The sequence below is a fragment of the Podarcis raffonei genome, chromosome 16 (genome assembly GCF_027172205.1).
Source record: "Podarcis raffonei isolate rPodRaf1 chromosome 16, rPodRaf1.pri, whole genome shotgun sequence".
In the NCBI taxonomy this organism is placed as follows: domain Eukaryota; kingdom Metazoa; phylum Chordata; class Lepidosauria; order Squamata; family Lacertidae; genus Podarcis; species Podarcis raffonei.
In genome coordinates, this window is record NC_070617.1 from 27,632,968 (window position 1) to 27,644,250 (window position 11,283).

The window sequence follows — 11,283 nt, forward strand, 5'->3', positions numbered from 1 at the left end:
CCCGCGACAGGGTGAGTTTCCGTTGCTTGGTCCCTGCTCCTGCCAACCTAGCAGTTCGAAAGCACCTCAAAGTGCAAGTAGATAAATAGGTCCCGCTCCGGCGGGAAGGTAAACAGCATTTCCATGCGCTGCTCTGGTTTGCCAGAAGCGGCTTAGTCATGCTGGCCACATGACCCGGAAGCTGTACGCCGGCTCCCTCAGCCAGTAAAGCGAGATGAGCGCCGCAACCCCAGAGTCGGTCACGACTGGACCTAATGGTCAGGGGTCCTTTAAGGTAAAGGTAAAGGGACCCCTGGACGCTTAAGTCCAGTCAAAGGCGACTATGGGGTTATTATGACTGTCCCGCTGGCCTAACCTGTTTCTCGTTTCCTTTTGGGGACCCAATCCTCTGCAGCCCTGGGCACGTGTGCCCTTCCAGCCAGTCTCAGGGCAGATCCATGGTGTACATCACATGACTTCCCCCCCCAAAGAATCCCGGGAACTGAAGTTTGTTCAGCGGTAGGGTTGGAACTATAGTTCTGTGAGCAGCAAACTACAGTTCCCAGTATATTTTTTTGGGGGGGGGTTGTCGCTTTGGATGTGCTTGAGATGCAAGATACGGACCTGCCTTCAGTCTTGGGCTGCTCTCGGGAGCCACCTGGTGCGAGAGTTGAGGCCCGCTAGGGTCAGGCTGGAAGAAAGGAGCAGAAAAAGTGATCTCTCCACTCTTGAGGTTGCAAAGCACAGCACTTGTTCTCCTCTCTATTTAAATCTCCCTTTGTGTAGAGATTTTCAAAAGGGAAACATGACAAATCTGAAGAATCATGAATTGTGCAGGCTGTTTATGTTAGCCAGATTTAATGTTTCCCTCAATGATAGTAAGAGGAAGGTATTTAGCTCTCCCAGAAGCAGAGCGTCTCTGCAAATGTAGTAAACAGGAACCTGATACTTTGGAGTATATTTCCTTTTCTTGTAATTTTGGCATTTATGCAAGAAGACAATTATTAGAGGCCTTACTATTCAACAGGCTCAATTCTATGCCACCAACGGTTCAGGACCTGCTCTCGGACAGGAATGATCAAATTCCTTTAATAGTGGCTGAATTTTTGAGTGCTGTCCATGCAGAAAGACTGGGCCATTATAAAGAGATTTAGTGGTTCTTAATTGATCGGTGATGTGGTAGTGTTATATTGTATTATTTATGCAAATTGATTTTCTCTGGACAAACCTTGCTATGCTGAGCTCGTATTTTGTACAATTTGTATACGGCGTTTGTTTGATCATGTGTGGTTTACTATGGCTAATAAAGGATTGACTTTTAAAAAAGAAAGAAAGGAGCAGACTGCGGTGGCTGTCTTAAGGGGGTTGGGAGCATCTGCAGGTGGAGGGCTGGCCTGGCTGCTAAAGACCCGGTTGCTGGGGAAAAGCCACCGGGACTGCAGAGCCGCCTCCCTCTTTTGATACTGCTTAGTGCCTCTGGCAGGCAGGATGCGCTCTCCTCCCACATCAGCTCTGGGGCACCTACCTGGGCTTTACATAGGCCGCCCAGGCAGCCCATCCCTGGGGGAGGTTGTGCCTCTGCCAGGTGCTGCTGGATGTGGGGTGAGCAGACCAGAATCCCAGCCAACGGCTGCCCTTCTGGCACCCCCCAGCAGCAAATAATCCGAGGTTGCGGACATGGCATGCATTGAAAGCCCAACAGCCAATCTCCCTACTCAATGTGGATTACAAAAATTTTGCAAATATATTGGCCAACAGGCTAAAGAAGGTTTTATCTAAGTATATTCATAAAAACCAGGCAGGATTTCTGCCTGGAAGACATATGAAAGACAACATAAGAAATGTTGTGGATATTTTGGAAAACTTAGAAGCAAGAAAGAGTTGTAAAGCAATGTTAATGTTTATTAATGCAGAGAAAGCCTTTGACAATGTATCTTGGAGTTTTATGTTACATAATTTAGAGAGTATGGGGATAGGCCATGATTTTTTAAATGGTATTAAAGCGATCTATCTAGAACAAAAAGCCAAAATTATTGTAAATAATGTGGTTTCAGAGGAAATTAGAATTGTGAAGGGAGCCAGGCAAGGGTGCCCACTTTCCCCTCTGCTGTTTATTTCAGTCCTGTTGTGAAAATCAATTTTAAAAATTTGGAAAAAAAGAAGGCCCACCAGTCGGCCCCTTCTTGGCCCTCTCTGCTCCCTTCCCTTTGAAGGAGGGCAGGATCCAGCAGGTGCAGGGCCATATTGCCTCCCCGTGAACCCCCTGGGGGCCATAGCCCAGTGGCGGGCGGAGTTGGATGAGAAGTGGGCAGGACTGCCTGCACACCTTACATCGGAAGCAAGCCCCACTTCTCACAAAAAAAGCTCCTGGGAACTGTGGATTATGCCTCACAGAACTACAATTCCCAGCACCCTGTACAAACCATAGTTCCCAGAATTCTTTTTTTAAAAATAAATTTTTATTAGATTTTCCACAATGATAACACAAACCACAAAGCAAAATGATACACGAAAACAAAAAAAGAAAAAAGGGAACAATAAACAGATAAACAATAACAACTTCACAAATCCAACCTTTTAAACATCTTGGTTGACTTCCTCAAATCCCTCCCTTCTGAGTTTCCTCGTAATTAAAAGTAACAGCTTTCCAATATCATAAATAAACTAAAACAATTATAGTCCATCTTTTTCACTTTTCTTAACATTCTAAATCCCATTTATTTAATTATAACTTAGTTTAATCCTAGGCTTATTTGTTTTTTTCAAGTAATTTCTAATTTTTTATATTACAATATTTATTCAAACTGGACCATAAAGAAAGCTGGACCGTAAAGAAGGCCGATCGCCGAAGAATTGATGCTTTTGAATTATGGTGCTGGAGGAGACTCTTGAGAGTCCCATGGACTGCAAGAAGACCAAAGCTATGCATTCTTAAGGAAATCAGCCCTGAGTGCTCACTGGAAGGACAGATTGTGAAGCTGAGGCTCCAATACTCTGGCCACCTCATGAGAAGAGAAGACTCCCTGGAAAAGACCCTGATGTTGGGAAAGATTGAGGGCACAAGGAGAAGGGGACGACAGAGGACGAGATGGTTGGACAGTGTTCTTGAAGCTACTAGCATGAGTTTGACCAAACTGCGGGAGGCAGTGGAAGACAGGAGGGCCTGGTGTGCTCTAGTCCAGGGGGTCACGAAGAGGTGGACACGACTAAACGACTAAACAACAACAACATTTATTCAAACAGTCCTTAAATTTCCTCCAGTCCTCTTGCAACTCCTCTTCTTTCTCGTCGCGGATTCTTCCAGTCAGGTTCTTCCAGTCCAGAATTCTTTGGGACCTAAGCCACGTGCTTTGCATGTCTAGTGTGTGCGAGCAGCATTCGATTCCTCCACCGAAATTCCGAGAGTTTCTCCATCTAGCAGTTAAGCTCGGAAATCTCCTACCCGTTCCATGAAACGCCTCTATCACTTTATGTCTCCGGGAGCCCCACAGAGAGGCAGCCATAGCAACGGATGGGACCAGCATATAGACGCCTCCTTGCTGATTGGCCGACAGTCCGCCGGCCACGGCCACGTGGCTTTTTCTTTTCCCGACACAACAACACAGCTCGCGCCATGCCATTGGCTTTCAAGCCCGTCACTCCTTCCTTGCCCTGCCCCGCTCCATAGAGAGTGGCATCCCACCAGCCCTTGGCGCGCCTGTGAGTGCTCCTGAGTGGCTGCGCTCTCTTTCGGCCACGCCCCTGCGCCCTCTCCCCGCCCTATCAGCGGCTTGACAAGCGAAGGGGCTTGGCCGCTCCGGGAGCCCCGACCTTAAAGGGCGCGCAGCCCTTTCCGCTCTTGCCTCGGGTCTCCTCGATCTCCCGCCATGGCCTACCAAGGATTCGCCGCGGAGTACCTGGGCATCCCCGCCGTGACGCGCGCCTACACCACTGCCTGCGTCATCACCACCGCTGCCGTGGTAATCGCTGGGGAGGGGGAGAGAAAGGGAGGCAGGCGGAGATCCAACAGGGAGAGCCACAACAGCCCGCCCGGTGCGATGCCCGCCTGCCTTGCATGGAGCCCGAGGTTGGCTCGGGGGCGGCGGCGGCGGCAGCCCCATCGCCCTTGCCTCGGGCCTGGGGTGGCGGTTTCCGTTCCCTCTCTTGCCAGCAACCCTTGGGCTCTGCTGCCCCGAGTGGGGATTGCACGAGGACGGCATTGCACGCCTCTCCTCTTCCTGGGAACCAGCTGGGATGAAGGGCGGACGAGGCAGGGCTACCTGGAAAGCCCATCAGAGCCAGGCAGGCGCTGCCTTTGCTGTGCGCCCAGGATCCCTGCTCAGCCCATTGCCTTCCTTTTTGTATTTTGCAGCAACTGGAGTTCATCACGCCTTTCCAGCTGTATTTCAATCCGGATCTCATTTTCAGGAAGTTCCAGGTGAGGCCTGGCCCTGCCCCTGCCCCCGTTTGCTTACTAGCCTCAGGGCAGGTTGTGTTTGCAGTGGCTGTTTGGCAGTCCCATGGCCGCTTCAGAAAGGACCTATTTCTGGGGACAGGGGAGTTCTCAGGAAGTGTTGGCGGAAGCAAGCAACAGGCTTCTTGCAAGAAGACTGTGTGTGCATCTGGTGGTGCTGGGGTTGGTGCTGTATTTGGCCACCTGGTGCTCTTTCCTTTTCTCCTTTTCTTGCAGATCTGGCGACTCATCACCAACTTCCTGTTTTTTGGGCCGCTGGGATTCAGCTTCTTCTTCAACATGATATTCCTGTATCCTTTGACCCTGACTACTTATTTTTGCGCTCTCTCTCTGCCCCTTTCAAAAAGTGTTCTTGGCTTATCCTGACAGCAGAATGACCTGCCCTTTGCCTCTGTTGCCTCTGAAGGTCTGCATGGGTAAACGACGCAGCCCTTAAGACAAAAATAGCAGCTGGAGAGCAGAATCCTAAAAGTAATAGGAGCCAAAATTGATATGGTCTCTTAGCGGCAGCTGTCACAGCAGTTTCTGACCATGTGGCCCACCTAGAACATGTGAGCAAGGACTATACCCCAGTTCATGGACTGGGAGGGAGATAATAATAATAATAATAATAATAATAATAATAATAATAATAATTTTTATTTATAAAATTTTGGAGCAGGGCGTTGTTGAGATGAATGGATGATGTCTAGCAACCATAACATACAAAATCTCTCTTCTTAGGACTGAAAGCCTGTTAACAAGATGCTTTCCCCAGAGTATTGGAAACTCCTATGTATACTTATGAAATTTGCAGTTGGGGCACCCCAAAAAGGAGCTCCATGTATGTCCTGCTACCCTCTAGCCAAGGGCTGCTCAGGGTTAGGGTATGCAAGTTGCTATTGTTTTCAAATGAATCTCCAGTCCTTCTGAAGCCAAATCCCCAGCCAAGTTCACACTGTGCTGCAGCAGGGCCAAAGGTGCTGCCTCTAACCAGATGTGTTGGGCAACCTTCTGCCCTCAAGGTAAAAGGCTCTGTGGTTTGGTTCAGATCTGCCCACCCTTGCCCAAGTGGGTGTTTTTGTGGTGAAATGACTTGTGTCTGCATTAGCCCTAGGGCTATTCTGCCTAGCAATTCATCCATCCGTTAGTTTCCTTTACTCCCTCCCTCCATTGCTGCCTGCTCACAGGTACAGATACTGCAGGATGCTGGAAGAAGGCTCTTTCCGCGGAAGGACTGCAGACTTCATCTTCATGTTCCTCTTTGGAGGGTTTCTTATGACAGTATCCTTTTCCGTTAATTTGCTCATAGTTCTGCTTCTGGATTGGTTTTGCTCTCACCTGGGACCATGGCAAAGGGGCTGCCACCCTGTCCATTCTGAAGGATCATGAAAAGCTTTTAGAACTCACACAATCTGTTTTTAAAATTGCTGCATTGGTTGCCAGTTTGCTTCTAGACTAGGGCTGGGCGATACCTGGTTTTTCAACATCCTGATATATCACCAGCTAAACATCTCGAAATACCTATATATCACGATGTCTGGAATAAGGATGAAGCTGTATAGAGGCATCGGCTGGCTTCATGGCTTTTCCTGTATCCTGATTTTTGCATAGCGCACACACGCACGATTCATGATATATTGCCAGGTCAACATTTTTGAAACAGATTGCCACAATATGGACTTCAAACTGGTTTTGGATGATATATCAGTATACTGTCCAGCCTTATTCTGGACCCAATTCCAAGGTGCTCTCATTAATGTTTAGAGCTCAAAATGACTTCCCCCCCAAGTATCTGCAGGATTGCAAGATCTGCAATACCCTCTCGGGCATTAAGATCTGCAGAGGGAGTGCTTCTGGTAGTTCCACTGCCAAGAGGTTAGGGTGGTAATTTGTTTTAATATTGTATTTTTAAATTGTTGTGACCTCCCTCGGACCTTAAAATGAAGGGCAGGTAATAAATAATAATAATGATGATAGGAAGCTGCTTTAGGGGACCCTTTCAGCCTTTGTTGAGCCAATTAAATCTCTCCCCACCCCCTGCCTTGACTCTGTAGCGCTCAGCTTTTTGGACTCTTTGCCAGCCTCTTCTTCCTGGGCCAGGCCTTCACCATCATGCTGGTTTACGTGTGGAGCCGGAGGAATCCCTATATCCGCATGAACTTCTTTGGGCTGCTGAACTTCCAGGCGCCTTTCCTGCCCTGGGTCCTGATGGGCTTCTCACTGCTGCTGGGCAATTCCATCATCATTGACCTCTTAGGTGAGGGTGGGCGCTGCTTCTTCTTGCAGAGCTTCTTGGAATATCTGTGAGGAGCTGGTTTTCACAAACAGTGGCGTAGCATGGGGCTGGGGCTACCGGGGTAATTGCCCATGCACATTTTTTTTAAGGGGTGCACCTCTGCAGCTGCCACCCTGATTGGAGGAACTCCCTGTCCTGCCCATCTGCCTCACCTGAGCAGCACGCCAAGCGGGAGGTGGGGGAGGACGGGCCTTTGCATCCCTTGGCCAGGCAGCGTCCCCCCACTGGTGGGGGAGGCGGGCAGGTGGTTAGACTCACGGTGGCGGCGGCAGCAGCAGCAGCAGCAGCAGCAGCAGCAGCAGCAGGGAGTTGCGCATGCATGTCCCACCGCTGCTCCACAGCTCTGTCCAGCAGCAGCAGCAGAGGCTGCATGGAGACACCAGTTTGGGGTGCAATACTTTCCTTGCCGCGCGCACTGGCAAACCATGCTATGCCACTTCTCACAAAGGCTTTCCCAGGTGAGGGCTGTGCTGCCTCTGCAGCTCCCTTGCAGATAGTTGCTTTGCTGCCTTGAGGACTATTCAGATGCTGTGAGAGGTAACATGCTGATAATGCTGGTGTAGCTTTCCAAGATGTTATCTTTTAGGAGTGTTATGTGTGGGTGTTGATGAGGCAAAACACCTAGTCAGTGCCTGGAGGCGGTTTCTCCAAGGCTTGCAGCTAGCTATGGCTGTATCCACAGGACCAGGGCCTGGTTTGGGAAGCAGAAAAAGGGGATATCCAGGCAAGGCAGTGCAGTTCCTAGGGACAGTCTAGGACAAGCATGGCCAAACTTGGCCCCCCAGCTGTTTTGGGACTACAGTTCCCATCATCCCCGACAACTGGACCTGTTAGCTAGGGATGATGGGAGTTGTAGTCCCAAAACAGCTGGATGGCCAAGTTTGGCCATGCCTGGTCTAGATGTGCTGCTGTGGAGAAGAGTCCTAGGACTGGATGGAGGTGGCTGGCTTGAGGGGGTAGGGAGAAAAAGGAGGATGGGTTTGTGTAGTGATAGCACATAGTAAAGTCCCCTGGTGCTCCTGCTTTTGAAAGCAGGTTTCTCCCCCAGCTCTAACAGCACACACTAGTGACCCAACAGATGCGGTCATCCTGAGAAGGTGGAAGCAGAGAGTTAGAGATTCTGTTTCCTATTGGCCAGAGGCTACACTGCTGGGTCAATGACCCTAAGAGCGTCATCCTATCCCAAACAGTTGTCAAATGCAGGTGTTTTTACCTTATTGAAATCAGTGTCTGTACCTGCTGGGTTATGGGACACGGGTGGCACTGTGGGTTAACCACAGAGCCTAGGACTTGCTGATCAGAAGGTCAGCGATTCGAATCCCTGCGACAGGGTGAGCTCCCGTTGCTCGGTCCCTGCTCCTGACCCACCTAGCAGTTCAAAAGCACGTCAAAGTGCAAGTAGATAAATAGGTACCACTCCAGCAGCAAGGTACATGTTGTTTCCGTGCACTGCTCTGGTTCACCAGAAGCGGCTTAGTCATGCTGGCCACATGACCTGGAAGCTGTCTGCGGACAAACGCCAGCTCCCTCGGCCTATAAAGTGAGATGAGCGCCACAACCCCAGTCGGTCACGACTGGACATAATGTTCAGGGCTCCCTTTACCTTTAACCTGCAGGGTTTAAGAAGAGTCTCAATTTACAGGGCTCATGCCTCCTCTTTGAACTGCTGCTATGCTGCAGAAGATTCTGGTGGCAAATTGTCACAAACCAGCAGTGCACCAAGGGAAATGTATTTGGGTGGTGGGCTATGGAAACGAAGCCATTGCCTCTAGCTATACTGGCAAAAGATCTAGATTGTAGTTTCTCAGACCTTTGTTTCTCCTGTAGGAATAGCCGTGGGTCACGTCTATTACTTCCTTGAGGATGTCTTTCCCAACCAACCCGGAGGGAAAAAGTTGTTACTAACACCAGGATTCCTGTAAGTAAACCGCCAACTTTATCAGGCAGTCCTACAAAGTAGGTTGAAGAATGGCCACCCTCATTTGACCACAGAAGCACCTGAAGAGGCAGTATTATGATGGACGCAGATGTGGCATTTTTCTCCTGCCTCGACTAGAAAACGGGGAGAGGGAGGAACTTCAGTGTTTGAAGGAATAGAGCAGGCATAAAAAGAAATGGAAAAGGACTACACAAACATTTTGGTTGTGTACACCTCAAAACATTAACAAATACCACCAATGAGCTTCGTTGGTTCCCCAGTGTACGCTTGGTGCCATACAACATTTGGCAAGGCTAAGCAGGTCCCAGCAAGCTCCCCGCACCCCGTGTTATAGTGTTATAAGAAAGGCAAACTGCTCCAACAATGCAGGTTGCCAGCCACAGCCCCTTCCTTTCCTTATAGGTCCATCCTGTTAAGTTAAATGTTTCTGGTCCTGCTTAGGAGATTTAGAGCATGTTTAGATATCTTGATGTGCTTTTCGGTGCTGTTGTGTCTCAGAACAGGGACCTGTTTTTGCGTAACAGCCTCCCACAAAAACAACACCACCACAAAAACAAGCAAAAGCGAAGGAGCAGCTCATTTGAGCTCCTCTTCCAGTGTAGGAAAGTGTGTGTTTTGTCTTTGCGGCATGGATCTCATTTTGTGGTTGGGGTTTTCCTTCGCAGAAAGCTGGTATTTGACCCTCCCGAAGAAGACCCCAACTACAACCCGCTCCCGGAAGACCACCCTATGCCTGCTCCAGACCAAAACCTGCCACAGGAGCCCCAATAGTGATGGCACAGCAGGTCCCTTCTGCCTAAGACTGAGACTGTTCTGCACGGGCAGGTGTGTGGATGGCCCCCTGAGCAGCTCCACAGCTGGGTGGGTTGCATTCTCCTGCCACTCCAATTCCCTTACCTGCTGCTAAGCTGTCCTCTAGTGTTGTGGATAGGATGGGGGACAATTCTGTTTATGTGCCAGATGCTGTAAAGGACTAGAAGATGATGAATTTGCACTGGACAAACTACAGGCAGAAGGCAACTGGGCAGATGCTGAGCCTTGCACCCCGTCAACTTCCATGTTAAACCAAAAAATCCAATCTCCTGTTGCTGGCCTGTCTGGGCCCGAGAAGATAGGCTGTTGGTGGAACTGCCCCCCCCCCCGCCTCAACTCTGGATCTGACCCAGAATTGGGCCTAGCATGTTTCAGCATTCTCAGGCCTCACTGGGCAGTTCTTGTGCAGCCAGTACTAATTTCATGAGAATTCTGCAGACTGCCCTGACCACCTGCCTCTCCAGCATTCCCTCACCTGCTTCTCTGTTTTGCGAATTTATTTCAACCTCTGTAAAAATAATAAATGTGGGAAGCAGAATAGAGTTCATAGCCACTGTGTCCTTTAAAGTTACAGCTCTGGATCTCAGGAGTTAAGTCTCTCCTGTTTTGCAGCTGTGGCTGCAAATATACAAGCCAATGCCTCAAGAAACTCTGGGTGAGTGGGGCTAATTAAAGTGAGACCTGAATCCAAAATCTGTTTGTCTCTTGACTACATCTTTTGCTTCTTTCTGGGTCCTGACCCTTGACATTATTCTCAGGCAGCAATTAAAATGCCTGATACCATGTTTTATAAAACTGGTTTAATATAAAAGCTGCTGCCTGAAGTTTTGGTCCTATAGTCTCAGAAACCCGGGGCATGCCTTGAAACTGATGGACCTTGGCTGGGCTCTGCAGCCTTCAAGGGAACCTTCCTCACATGCAGTGTCCTGTTTTCCTGCCATGTTGGGCTTCCCCCAACTAGCTGCAGCTTACGTGGAGGAATCAGAGAAGGAAAAAAGATGCAGATGCTCACCCAGAAGCCATTCTGAATACTCCCTGGCATCATCCCATGGCAAGCCAGTGTTGAAGGCCAAAGCCATGGGTCCACACTGGGCTGCTTCACAGAAGCAGATTCTGGGATGGGATACTGGCAACATGACAACAGCCTTAGTATTGTATGAATATCAGGATGTGCTGGTCCTGGAAAGCAACAGCTGCTTTCCAGGGAGCAGGAGGCGGCTTGTCATTTCTATTATGTAACATGATCCAACTCACATTAGAAAATATATATATTTTTAAAGGTAGTGCACAAACAGCAGCACCTTCAAAACAGTACAAAAAAGTATCAGCTTACAGAGGGGAGAGAAATACCCGTATTTCTCTGTGAAGCCAACAATCCAAATTGTTGAATATCCGACCATTAGACTCGGGCACATCACTCTGGCTTAGTCCTCTTGTAGTGATCTGTGGCTCTTGCTAATGTTTAAAAGACAGATGTTGGAAAGAGAAGATGCCCCTGGTGGGGAGAATGTACAAAGTACCAGCCTGCAAGCACTGCCTGTGACAAATTGCTTAGGTAGTTCATTCAGGCCCTGCCTAAACCCAGTGGATTCTCCAGCTGCAGCTTCTGTCGGTGCTGCTTGGCCGGGCTTGCATACAGCTGCATGCACTGGAGACCCACAATGCCAGTTCAATGTTCTGGCAATAAGCATGACCTGCCCTGGTAGTATTCTGCTGCAGAGTGTGTTTGTGTGCAATGGGATTGGGGAGGGAGAAGGCAGCCTCCACCCCATGCCAGATTCAAGTGCTTTGTTAACACATAACAGGCAACAGTCCCAACAG

The 11,283-nt window shown here is 49.2% G+C and overlaps 1 protein-coding gene across 1 annotated transcript; it reads left to right on the top strand.

The window, feature by feature from the left end:
* Positions 1 to 3,750: 3,750 nt before the first annotated feature.
* Positions 3,751 to 10,155, top strand: LOC128404425 (derlin-3-like). The gene is made up of 7 exons (XM_053370031.1): positions 3,751 to 3,938; positions 4,331 to 4,396; positions 4,649 to 4,722; positions 5,602 to 5,695; positions 6,476 to 6,671; positions 8,538 to 8,628; positions 9,315 to 10,155. Exons 1-7 carry the CDS (start codon positions 3,846 to 3,848, stop codon positions 9,418 to 9,420), a joined length of 720 nt encoding a protein of 239 aa, XP_053226006.1. The 5' UTR covers positions 3,751 to 3,845; the 3' UTR covers positions 9,421 to 10,155.
* The last annotated feature ends 1,128 nt before the right edge of the window (positions 10,156 to 11,283 follow it).